Source organism: Schistocerca gregaria, chromosome 7 (genome assembly GCF_023897955.1).
Source record: "Schistocerca gregaria isolate iqSchGreg1 chromosome 7, iqSchGreg1.2, whole genome shotgun sequence".
Taxonomy (NCBI): domain Eukaryota; kingdom Metazoa; phylum Arthropoda; class Insecta; order Orthoptera; family Acrididae; genus Schistocerca; species Schistocerca gregaria.
This window is the reverse complement of record NC_064926.1, coordinates 467839014-467852089: the sequence shown is the minus strand read 5'-3', so window position 1 is coordinate 467852089 and position 13076 is coordinate 467839014. Positions and strand designations below refer to the sequence as shown.

Here is a 13076-nt window from a genome sequence, read left to right as displayed (position 1 = left end):
TAAATGATGATGTAGGTTTACTACATGATTTTCCTAGCTTGTGCAACATATGTGCTCAAGAACTTAGAATTTTTACTGTCATTCATTGGATTTTTTTTTTGCATAAGGGCAAAAGATGAAAGTAACCACATACAAAAAATGGTACACTAACACTGCTAGACAAACATAAACATAGCACTATAGCAAAAAGCAACGGATGTCAATGATGCTACATCTTTCAGAAGTTCAGCTGGAAGTTTATTTCAGAGAAAGATAGTAAAATAAATTACAGAAAAATCACAAAATTATGAGAAGAGTAAGCAATTTATAAAACTACATTCTAGACAAATGTATTATTGTTTTTATTTGTCTACCTGATAACACCAACATTATACATCTTCAGTCAGTTTCTATTACTACCTAGACTAATTTTGTACACTGGAAGACCTGTCACAAGCTACCTGTTATCTTCTGAATTACATTCAATATGAATTTAATATTGTTGTGTTATATTTAGTGTTTTGACAATATTTGTATTCTATTTCTTGTAAAGATAAGTGTTGTTCTCATAAAAAATACAATAAAATATGTATTAAATATTCAAAATGTGAAGTTTGGTTTAGTAGACCACTTGTCATGCCACAGCAGCTACTTTTGTACTGCTGATCTTCATTTATATTCAGCATTATCACACTGAATGTCACATTCTGCACACTAAAATATGTCACTTTTCTTTCAAAAAATCAGGCACAAGAGATTAAACATGATTTTCTCTTCTTCTCACTCTGCAACTGTTTCATATTTTCTCTCACAACAATAATCACGATATCTTACCGTACTGATGAGGAAATGGTGAAACTGAATGACAGTGTTAAAGGGTCATCCATACTTGTGCAGCGGTCAATTGCCAGTCCTCTCTTCACAAATGGCTGTTTCCCTCTCTCAGGAAAACCCATTACACGAATGGTGTCTATGATAAATGCATCATCCATACAAGTCATGCCCTGAGCTCCTACTAGATTTGTGAGTGTTACTTCAACAATTGCCTCATCAATTTCTCTCTGTGTGGTCACCTAGTAAAAAGAATTGAAATATTAAACAAAGTATTTTTCTTTTTCTTCATAAAATCCTACCATGTCCATAAACATTAACATAGCAGTTGTAGTAAAATAGATTAAAAGATGCAGCCAGCTATTGTATAAATTAAATCCAATACCTGCACTAAATGATTTTGAATTATTGAAGAATGGCAATAAAGTCATCTGCAAAGGTGGTAATAAAAGCTTGATATGTGCCTTTTTTCCCCTACAAATATTAATCTACAGTCTTCTTGCTGTGCAACAAACAGTATTATGTTAATGAGTTCTCATACTGTACCTCTACTTCAATGAGGCCATTATCCTCACAGATATCTGTACACGGTGCTTCCAGGAACAGTCTTTGAACTTCATGGGGCCTTTGTTTACCAAGTGCAATTATAGATAAACAGATATAATTCAAAATATGTAAGTCAAGGACATATATTAATACTGCTCAAGACAGAAAATAGTGTCCTCTTTTTAGTGTTGTGGGTCAAAGACTGGTTGACACAGATCTGTACCCTTGCTATCCTTGTACAAATCTCTTCATCTCTGCATAACTACTGCAGCCTAATCCATTTGAATCTCCTGACTGTAATTGAACCTCAGCCTCTGTCAACAGTTTTTACCCCCTACAGCTCCTCCCAGACTGACAATTTCTTGATGGCTTAGAATGTACTCAAGTTGTGTCATAAATTTCTGTTCTCCTCAATTTTATTCAGTACTTCTTCATTAATTATTCAATCTACCCATCTAATCTTCAGTATTTTCTGTAGACCACATATCAAACCTCCTATTCTCATCTTGTCAGACTGTTCATAACCCATGCCCCCCACCAATTACTCCATTAATCACTGGACTTTGCTGAGGTGCCTCAACAATTCAAATAACCATACCTTAGATGCAACCACAACAGAATTCTGTTTGTGGAGAGGCCAGACTAAGCTGTGGTTCCTGAAGAGGCATAGCAGCCTTTTCAGTAGTTGCAGGGGTGACAGTCTGGCTGACTGACTGATTGACCTGGCCTTGTAAGATTAGCCAACATGGCCTTGCTGTATTGGTTCTGTGAATGGCTGAAAGCAAGAGGAAAGCACAGCTGTGATTCTTTTTTTTTTCCTGATGGCTTGCAGCTCTACTGTACAATTTAATGATAATAGCAGCCTCTTGGTCAAAACATTCCAGAGGTAAAATAGTCCCCCACTCAGATATCCAGGCAGTGACTATTCAGGAGGATGTCATCATCAGGAAAAAAGCAAGACTGGCATTCTATGGTTAGAGCATGGAATGTTAGATCCCATAATTAGGTAGGTAGGTTAGAAAATTTAAAAAGAGAAATGGATAGACTGAAGTTAGATATAGCGGCAATTAGTGAAGTGAGTTGAATAACAAATGAGGTGGTACTGTATAAAACTAGAGAAAAAATAAATTTATGGTACAAAGTGACTAAAAATGGGATAGGTTGATGGAACACATCGTGAGGCATAAAGGAGATGTCATTGTAGTAATAGAAGAAAGTTTGGGGGGTAAAAATTGTAGATGGAGACCTGGAATTGAATACAGTGAGCAAGTTCAAACTGATGTAGGTTGTGTAGTTAGGCACAGATGAAGAGGTTTTCACAGGATAGACTAGTTCAGAGAGCTGCATCAAATTAGTCTGCAGGCTGAAGACAACACCAACCTCTTAATTTGTTATCCAATCTACCCATCTTATCTTCAGCATTTTCTGTAACACCACATTTCAAAATCTTCAATTCTCTTCTCATCATAACTGTTTATAATTCACATAACACTTCCATACCTCAGACTAATACCATTAGAAATGACTTCCTAACTAGGGTGCCCAACACTCCTGTATTTCCTGTGATCTTCCATATTATAGCATTTTTTTAATCCTCTTGGCTCCCTTATTGATCACTTGTTTGTTCTCTATATTTCATCAGTGATTGCTGTTCTAAACATTAATCCTGTGAAGTACTATCAACAGTTCAAATACCCTGACCTACAGCCATTTGGGTTTCACAGTAGAAAGCTGTCAAAAGCACTACCAGGAGTCTGAGATTTCTTTAAGTTGATGCAACTGTAGGAATTTCTTAGCAGTACAGAATAAATGCATTAAAACTTCATTTGTCATGCAGAAATATTGCACCAATCTCAGTGTTTATGGTGTCATATCTTCTGAACTATGTGTGGCAGCATGATATAATTTTGTAGCTTGCACTTAGCAGCATATGTAGATGCTGTCTGCAGTATTTCTTGTGAATAGAGTTAGCAGCACAAAAGTAATAAATTTAAGTATCATCCATGACGTGGCAGTTTTTTATGCATCTCATTGTTTATGACATCATACCTCCTGAAATATGATGGGTAGTCGGTTCTTACACAGAAAGCGATTGATGCCTAGCAGTAAGGGATATGTGTACCAATTTTGCTCGAAATCAGTCCATTCTTTTAGGAGGAGATTTGGTACTTATATATATACATACATTTTTATAATATGTATAGATCCTAACCTTAAATTTCCTTGACTTTCTTTATTGCTTGTTCAGTGTATGGATTAAATAAGATTGCGAACTTCACAACTACTTCTTCCCTTTCCTATCCCTTGATTTCTATAGCATAAGTATTTTTACTGCACAAGTCAATTATGAAAGCCCTCTTAACTGGAAAAAAACTGGAGCAAAGGAAGTACAAATAAAAAATAAAAATAAAGTGTTTTAATACCTAGATCATGAATGAATTACTTTAAAATCTTGGGAACATTTAGCATTAATGTCAATTTTTGTATTTTAAAAATTATAATTAACATTGTTAGACCATCAGCTAGCATTTAAGAAAAGGGCATATTTGCATATTTCTGTCCATTCATATTGTGGGATTGGGGAGAAGAGGAGTTTGTGGCACAACTTGACTAGAAGAAAGGATCGGTTGGTAGGACATGTTCTGAGGCATCAAGGAATCACAAATTTAGTATTGGAGGGCAGCGTGGAGGGAAAAAATCGTAGAGGGAGACCAAGAGATGAATACGCTAAGCAGATTCAGAAGGATGTAGGTTGCAGTAGGTACTGGACGATGAAGAAGCTTGCGCAGGATAGAGTAGTGTGGAGAGCTGCATCAAACCAGTCTCAGGACTGAAGACCACAACAACAACAACATATCATGTTTTCCATAAATAACATACATCATATAACATGATGAAGTTGAGCCTTTACAGGCTTGAAACTAATGATGTTATGACAACTTCAGGTGTTGGGAATGCACGATATTTCGACAACATGACACGTCATCTTCATCAAGTGTTACCTGAGACATATCATTGAGTGGAATGGATCCAGTATTTATACCTAGTATCTTCATCCTCCACAGTTGGTTCCAGGCATTCAATCTGCAGCCTGCTCTCACTATCAGCATCCTTAGACATTCCCTACTCTGTCTGGGTGCAGTTCTGCCCCCATTGCATATTCAGCAACTCTACTACAGTATCCCAGGTTCTACTGAGTTGGTACCGTGTGTCATAATTCATAGGATTTTCTGTCACCTTAATCTCTATAGCCTCCTTTATAACAGTGTCCCAGTATCTGGGAGTCTATGTCAGAATCCACATTCCATCATTGTTCATGGAATGATTGAGTTCCAGACAGTGCACAGCAATGCCTGATTTAGTGGTCATTTTAGTCCGGTGTGCCTCAGGTGTCCGCTGTCCTAGTTATTTGGCCAATGTATGCCATGCCACATTGGCAAGGTATATTATAAATTGCTGGTTTTCATAGTCTCAGGTTATCTTTCACATTTTGGTAGATGGATAGAACACACACTTGACGTTATGCTTCCTGAAAATCCCGCTGATTCTGGCAGAAATAGATCCACACAGGGCAGGTATGCCACTGACTTTGCCATATATTGCTCTTCTTGTAGATCGTGTGGTGGACTGGCTGTTTGAAGGGCCTTCTGAATCTGTTTATCTGTATATCCATTCTTGCAGAACACTGATTGTTGATTCTCTACTTCTGTTGTCGAACTATCTGGGTCTGACAAGGTATGTATCCTCTGGACCAATGTCTTCAGAACACCATTCTTCCATGTGAGTAGTGACAGCTGCTCCTTGTGCAGGTATGAATCAGTGTGTATAGGTTTGCAATACACATTGTGGCCAAATGATTCATTTGCTTTCGTTTTGACATGTACATCCAGAAATGGCAACTGGCCATCCTTTTCCAGTTCCATGAGGAACTTATGAGAGTATTCTGAAAAGTAATGCCTCTGAAATTTTTATGTGAAAACTGATAAAGCTTTTCAAATAAAACAAACGTTAATAACATTCTACACCTTTCTTTTCATGTCTACATAGTTACTGTTCTCTGCCACTGGAGAGCTCTGAACTGTAGTGTGTAAACACATGGAGCACACTCTAGTTCAGCATGGCAATGCAAGACCACACGCAAGCACTGCAACATCTGCAATAATCACCACCTTGGGTTCACTGTCATCAACCATCCTCTATACATGCTGACTTATGTCCATCCAATTTTCATCTGTTTCTGGAACTTAGAGAACACCTTCAAGGAATTCACTTTGATAGTTATGAAGCGGTGCCACAAGAGACGAGGTTGTGACTCCATTAACAAAGCCAAGCATTCTACAGTGACAGTATCAACAAACTGGTGTCTTGTTGGGAGAAATATTTTCATTGCTAGGATGACTGTGTTGAGAAATATATATGTATCATGAAAAATAAAGAAAAGAATTTTCACATAATATAATGGAGGCATTACTTTTCAGGAAGTCTTCATAATATTTTGGTGGCATGAAATACAATGTTCCAGAAACTCATTCAGTCTTGCCCAGTCATGAAGCCAGATCACAAAAGTACCTTCCACATATCTGCAGAAGCAAGTGGGTTTGTATCAGACCATCTTTAATGCCTCCTCTTCTTATCTCTCCATGAACATTATGGTAACCACTGGAGACCAAGGGCTGCCCATGCCTACATCGTCTGTCTGCTAGTAATACTGGCTCCCATAAAGAAAATAAGTTGAGATCAGCATATGCCTGAACAGATCCAAAAGGGAATCTCCAAATTTCTCTGCAATTGCTTCCAGCGGCACCCTGGTGAATAACAGGGGTACCGCATCAAAACTGATCATTATATCACATTCTTTGGTATGCAGTTGCTTGAAACACTGCAAGAAATTGTCCAAGCTGCGGATGGTGTGAATACACTTCCCCACATAAGGGAACAGCAGTTTATTCAAGTTCTTGGCTCTTGTATTTGTTGACGCATCAATGTTGCTGACAATTGGGCACACTAGAATTTACTCTTTAAGTACTTTCAGCAGCCCACATAGTCTAGTTGGAACTGGTGCTCTCATTCATAGTTGTTTTATGACCTCATCAGGAATGCCAATTTCCTTCAAGAGAGCCATGGTCCTCTGATCCACTTTGTCCATAGGGTCACATTCCAAACATCAGTATGCATGGTCCCTCAGAAATTATAATCAGAATCAATCTATTGCAAAATCATTGTGAAGTTACCTTTGTCTGCTGGCAACATCATAACGCTGCTGTCTTGGCAGAGCCTCTCGTGTAAAAGACTCTCATCACTTGAGATATTCAATTTTGGAGCCTTTGCCTTGGTGAGTGCCATTTAGGTCACGTGACAAATTTCTTCTGTCACAGTTGGTGGAACTGTGTTAGCTACTTGCCCCAGGTTTCTGGTATTCTACTGATTAAACCTGAAATGGGCATATTTCTAGGAGTCATTGTAAAGTTGGGCCCCTGTTGAGTACCTTCAAAGTGGTTTCATCAAACAACTTGATACTTAAATTAATCACAGTGTGAGTTCCCTCTATCTGCTGTGCTTTCATACTCATTCAGTCAAAGTTTGCAGACTAGCATCTAGAACTATCTTTGTTGGCACATTCCACTAGACATCAAGATCCAATGTCTATCCTGTCCCAAACTTCAGCCGCTTAGAAGGCTATCAGTCCAGGTGAAGGGGCAAAAGCTCCCTGGCTACCATATCTTGACTATGGCACATATTATCGAATCCTCTCTCTCAGAAGTGTCCTACTCAATCTTTTATCTTGTCCACTGCTGACGTGATGCTTAATCCTGGCAAAAACTGGTACTCACTTCTCCATCTTGACATCTCAGCAGGAAACTGAGAGAGCTCAGCCTCTTTCCTTTCCTCTATCAAAGCTTCTCCAGTTACTTGATTTTTTGGTATGTCTCTTCCCTGTAGAGTTTCTTGATGTAACTCTTCAGACTTTTCCAGTGATATATTGACATCTTGGGGTGTCAGGTATTCTACTGGATATCAGCGACATTCATGCATGATATTCTGAGAGCATGACTTATTATTTTCATCAGGTGCTACATGAGGTTGCTCTCACATGGAATGAGTCCAGTATTTACACCTATGTCATCCCCCTCCATGGTCAGTTCCATGTGTTATGTCTGCAGTCCACTCCCACTAGCAGTGGCCTAAGGCATACCCTCTTCAGTCTGATACACCTTTCTGCACACTGGCATTCTGTTTCTGGTCTGATGTGGTTCCAGACATGCCCCTCTTCAGTCCGTTCCTGCTAGAGACTTACTTAGGCATTCCCTCTTCAGTGCAGTGCACCAGGCTAAGTGCTGGTGTTTCATCCTTGCTCCAGTGCACCCATTTGTGCACCAGTGTTCCATTTTCAGGCTGGTGCAGTTCTAGGTGTTCCCCATGTGGTCCACCCCTGCTAGAAGCATCCTTTTACATTACATATTCTTGAATCCTCTCTCTCATAAGAGGTATTAGAGATGGCTAGATACAAACCCACATGCTTCTTCAGGTGTGTGGATGATACCTTTGTGATCTGACCTCATGGCAGGGATACGATCAGTGACTTTCTGGAACATCTTAACTCACATGGCCCCAATTATTTAAGTTCACCATGGAATTGGAAAAGGATGGGCAGTTACCAATTTTGGATGTACTTGTCAAAAGAAGAGCATTTGAGTCATGTGACCAGGGTGTGTATTGCAAATCTACACACACTGATTGATACCTGCAAGCCACTAGCTGTCACCAGCCAGCACGGAAAAAAAGGAGTTTTGAAGACAGGGTCTGCAGAGCACACAACTTGTCAGACCTAGATAGTTTGGTGGCAGAAATAGTGAATCTACAATCAATGCTCTCCAAGAACAAATACACCTGTAAACTGATTCAGAAGGCCCTTCAACCGACCAGACTGCCACACAGTCTAGAAGAAGACCATGAAGAGGCAACAACTGCAGCATTCCTGCACTAAGTGGGATGTATTTTTGGCCAAAATCAGCAGTATTCTCAGGAAGCATAAAGTTAAGTGTGTTTTCTGTCCACCTACCAAAATAAGAGGACCACTGGGAAGTGTAAAAGATGACCTGGGACTATGAAAACCAGGAATTTATAATATACACAGCATATTGTACATTGGATGAACAACTAGGACAGTGCATATCAGATTCAGACAACATCAGAGACACACCCAACTAAGGCAGGCAACTAAATCAGTCATTGTTGAACACTATGGAAGTCAATCATTCCATGAACTTTGATGAAATGATGGTTCTGACACAGACATCCAAATACTAGGACAGTACTATAAGGGAGACTATTGAGGTAAAGGTGATGGAAAATCTCACAAATCATGACACTGGGTACCAACACAGTAGATTCTGGGAGTTCGTACTGAAGTTGCTGAAGATGCAATGACATGAGCAGAGCTCCACAAAAAGAAGAACTGAGGGCATGAACATGGGGAACAGACCCCCAACAGTCTACCACATGCACCGGATTGAAGATGGAATGTCGCGGGGTGCTTTTAGCAGGAGCTGAACACATAGGTAATACACAGAACTGCACCAGACCAAGCAGCAGACAAGTGCAGCTGGACCAAAGACAAAATACCAGAATAAGTATGCTGCTAGTGAGAGCACTGCAGAGAACCAACCATGGGTGTGGGAAACATTATGTACAAACATTATACATCTATGCATATGCATATATGCATTCCGCTTGACGAGCAGCCTCAGGTAGATAATGAATCACACTGTCAAAATATCATGCATGAATGACACTGATATCCAGCAAATACCCAACAGCTCAAGATGTCAACAGATCACTGGGAAAGTCTGAAGAATTGCTGAAGTTATGCATTACCAGGCAGAAGCAGCTACTGTCAAGTACCATAACAACCAATCATAATTAATGCTAATCTACTCTCTTTTTTAATTCACAGAACTACTTCTGTATTACTTTTCAATGTATTACAAATCAGAAAATTATTTGTGTTAGTATAAAAGAAGCTACTCTGGAAAACAAATATACTGCTCTACCTCCTATAATACCAAGACACGGTTTTTATTTACCATGTCATACTACTCACTTATGTAACTTTCCTTACTTGAGGGATCAATGTAGGTCCTGTATCATGGAAAAGTTAATAGTAATATGCTGAACATTAGCAGTAATGTTAACTGAAATTTACATCCTCCAGTGCAAATATTCTGATAAATTGTAGAAGTAGTAGTATATTATTACACTGCTTACTTTATTATTGAATAAGTGATAATTTGCAATTTCGTTCATGATGTCTGCTGGCAACTGGTTAAAGACCTTTACATCATACTATATATGGTCAACAAAATCAAACATGGAAACTCCAGGTACAAATATCAACAATGTAAGAAACGATAGAGTTATTATTTCAGTAATAAAAAAGTGTGGTGGCAGTTGGTATAAACACAGCCCACAATACCTCCATTATCAACCAATTTTTTTTGAAACTGTTGCTGAACCCCCATAAATTCTTAATTATATTAATCTTGCTGAACCTGAATGATTAAATAATAAAAGATGATTCATACCAGAAAATATATCCATGGATCAGATGGCGAATCCAGTGAATTCAATACCCTCATTTTTCCCTCTGCTGAACAGTTCCAAGTAGTATCATTACTGCAGCTTAGAGCGGCCACCAGTGTGACATTGGTCTGTCTAGTCTCCTCTGCAGTACTAGCAGCTATCTACAGAAAAAAGTAGTTTATTATGAAAACCATGTACAGTAGTGATTGTTATTGGCCTTCGAGTAGTATAAGACACATAAATGTTGTTAGCTGAATGAGCAATTATTACAATTAAAAAGAGCAGGACACCGGAAATTAAGATTATTACAATAAAGAATGTGAGAGGAATTGAGAGTCTTTTTTTCATCACTGCCCACTGCCAAGTTCCCAGATACACCTACAAGGACAGTCCTTACCTGAGATGACTTCCTGCTTTTCCAAATGGAAAGGGTCGTAGCTAAACCAATGCTAATAGGCAGGCAATGGGAAACAAACATTCACTATTGAGATTTTGGTACCTAACATGCAATTACTTTCTTTGGAGAAAAAGGCAGAGAAGAAATAGAAATTAAATGTTACTGAAAGATACCACAAACAGTTGCAAATTATTTGAAAAAGCACTTGTTGTCCATCATAATTAGTTTGAGACAGATACTAGGATTGGAGTTATAATTGTATTGCTGCTCCACACCGTTCTGACCATTTCCAGCAACTGTAGTAAGACACATGTGTTTATTAAAATAATGGTAGCAGTTATTTTGTTACTTTAAAAATCAAAGAACAACAGTTACTTACATTTGTTTAGATAAATATCCCAGTGACAATATTTATTATAAATTGTGATGTAAAATGTGTCAATTAGGAAAAAAAACTACATGTTTCTTACAAAACAGATATTTGTATCACTACATGTTTGCCATTTACAGATCTGTTCAGGAAGCTTATTGTGGCACAGAAGGAGTTGTTTAAGAGAAATAATGTTAATCTTCTGATGAAAAGCTCACTGGGTTCCACCCAGGTGGCAGTGTTGAGATACCACAACATTTTGATCAATGTCATACTCATCATTTCCTGACATAGTGTCAAGATACTGTGGATGTCCTTATATTTATATTCTTGGGCAGATGTCCCCTCCATTTGACTGTGGGTTCCATGGTCTTAGGTGGCTGGCATGAGGGGAGAAAGGTGAGGGTGGGCCAGTAGCATGGGGGTAAGCCAGACGTTGTGCTCTAACCTCTGCATAGATTTTCTTGACCTGTCTTTCATTCTAGTCTCTGCTGGACATGCCCTCAGTGTATAGCCACTAACATGGAATTCTATCTCAGTCTTAGTTGATAACATTTGTCCCTCTTATTCCTTTATTATGCTTCCCCAGTAGCCACCTGTTCGGTAAATCATCTTGGTCTTCTCAATATTAAACATACAGTGTGTTCTTCATCTAAATTGTACTCTGCCACTGCTGATTTCTCTGTGTGTAATTGACAAACACATCTAATGTGTTCCTTGTAGCATTTTGCAATATGACACAATGGTAGCCACATTCACATGGGAAGCTTTACATGGGATGCTACATATTCCAGGTAGGTGGAGTTTCAGAGGTTCCTTACAGAGCTAAGAATATCTTTCACCTTCAACAGTGTTTGGAAGGCAGTTTTGATGTTTGATTTCCCAAGCAGGCATGCGATCTTGGCTGAGAGAGGCCCCATATAAGGAGACTCTTGTCTCCTTCCAATTCTGTTTGGTTTGTTGCATATTTTCATTCCTTGAAGGCCCTTCTGCTCTGTGCCAATGCACCCATTTTGACAAGACACTTTTGCGAGGTGTTGTACATTAGTTGTGAGACTTTGTATGTGATGTACCTTCACATATGATGTGTGTAATTTCAGAGATCGCGCGTCCATACAGTTCACAGTCCCAAGTATAGAGGCCACATGGATCGACTTCCTGGTGCACTCTGGTGAGCTGCCAAAGAAACATTAATATTTAAGTGATTGCAAATGAGTGCATGGTCTATTCTGTAACCTGTATTACTGTTGTCCAGTCAATGTGTTCAGTTCTATGCACATCCTGTTCTTCAATGAATCTTATGTGTTGCTCTATAAAATACTACATTCCATAAATCATGTTTGTTCTTGCTACAGTGAACTTGGTGATGAGCGAGGGTTATGTTTTCTCCACTTCTTAGTGTCAGTGCTAACCCACCTGATGAACATCCTGATGGAAGAAATACTCCAACATATCACTGCCCAGCAGTAAGCTTTCATAGAACAACAGCAGCCTCTCACCACCATTCTCAATTAGGTAACATCTGCATGTTCACTGCAGGTTACTCTCCCATCAATGCCAACATCACCCCTTCTGGCATATGGAAAACTGACTGAAGATTGGGACTCCTACAAGACACTGTTATGCCAACATTTCCAAGTTTTTTGTGTGGGCAATGCTAACCTGTGTAGGACTTTCTTTCCTAGTTTTCACAGCTCATTTATCAATTGTTGTGCCAACTTGTGCTTTTGCAAGAACCAGCCAAGTTGTCATTTGATGAAATGTGCAAGTTCCTCTCAACCTATTAATGTGATAGAATGCATGTCACTGTGATGCGTGTAGAATTTTAACATTATTAGAGATGCCCAAGCCAATCTTACAAAGTTTGGGTTGTAGAATTATATGGGTTGAACCATCATTGCACCCACCACAAGTCCTACACTGATCACATAGTGTGTGATGTTATTATTCATCTGACCCCAGATAGAGAAGTCTGTGAAAAAGCATTTCAGTGTGAGAATCTGATATTTATGGATGTGTTGTGCCACAGGTGATCAGATTGTTATAAAAGGGGGGGGGGGTATACAGGAAATTGCTCAGTTAACCCCTGTTAGACATGCTACAAGTGTTCAAAATGATAGGGAAGCTGTTGCAGCAGTACAGTCTTCGACTCAGTGCCACATGGGGCAGCATCGGTTACATCCACAGCACAACAGGACATGTCACAGCAGTGGCCGCATGCCCCATACCATCTCACCCATATTGCTTTGTCCAACATGAGCATGCTGTGTCCCCTAAACATTTGGCTGATTGCAGAACATGTCAAAAGAAAGGCCACATTTCATCAGAGTACAACTCTTCTTCAAATGTGGCAGACACAATAATACCAATGGA

At 39.1% G+C, this 13076-nt stretch overlaps 1 protein-coding gene across 1 annotated transcript in view; it reads right to left on the bottom strand.

Annotated features, from left to right (window-relative positions):
- Window positions 1-215: 215 nt before the first annotated feature.
- LOC126281419 (uncharacterized) overlaps window positions 216-13076 on the bottom strand; it is a 212231-nt gene continuing 199370 nt past the window's right edge. The window contains exons 14-15 of the mRNA XM_049980362.1: window positions 9939-10097; window positions 216-1052 (exon numbers count right to left, since the gene is read on the bottom strand). Of these exons, the coding sequence (XP_049836319.1) occupies window positions 810-1052; window positions 9939-10097 (402 nt within the window). The 3' untranslated portion in view covers window positions 216-809. The remainder of the gene's footprint in view (window positions 1053-9938; window positions 10098-13076) is intronic.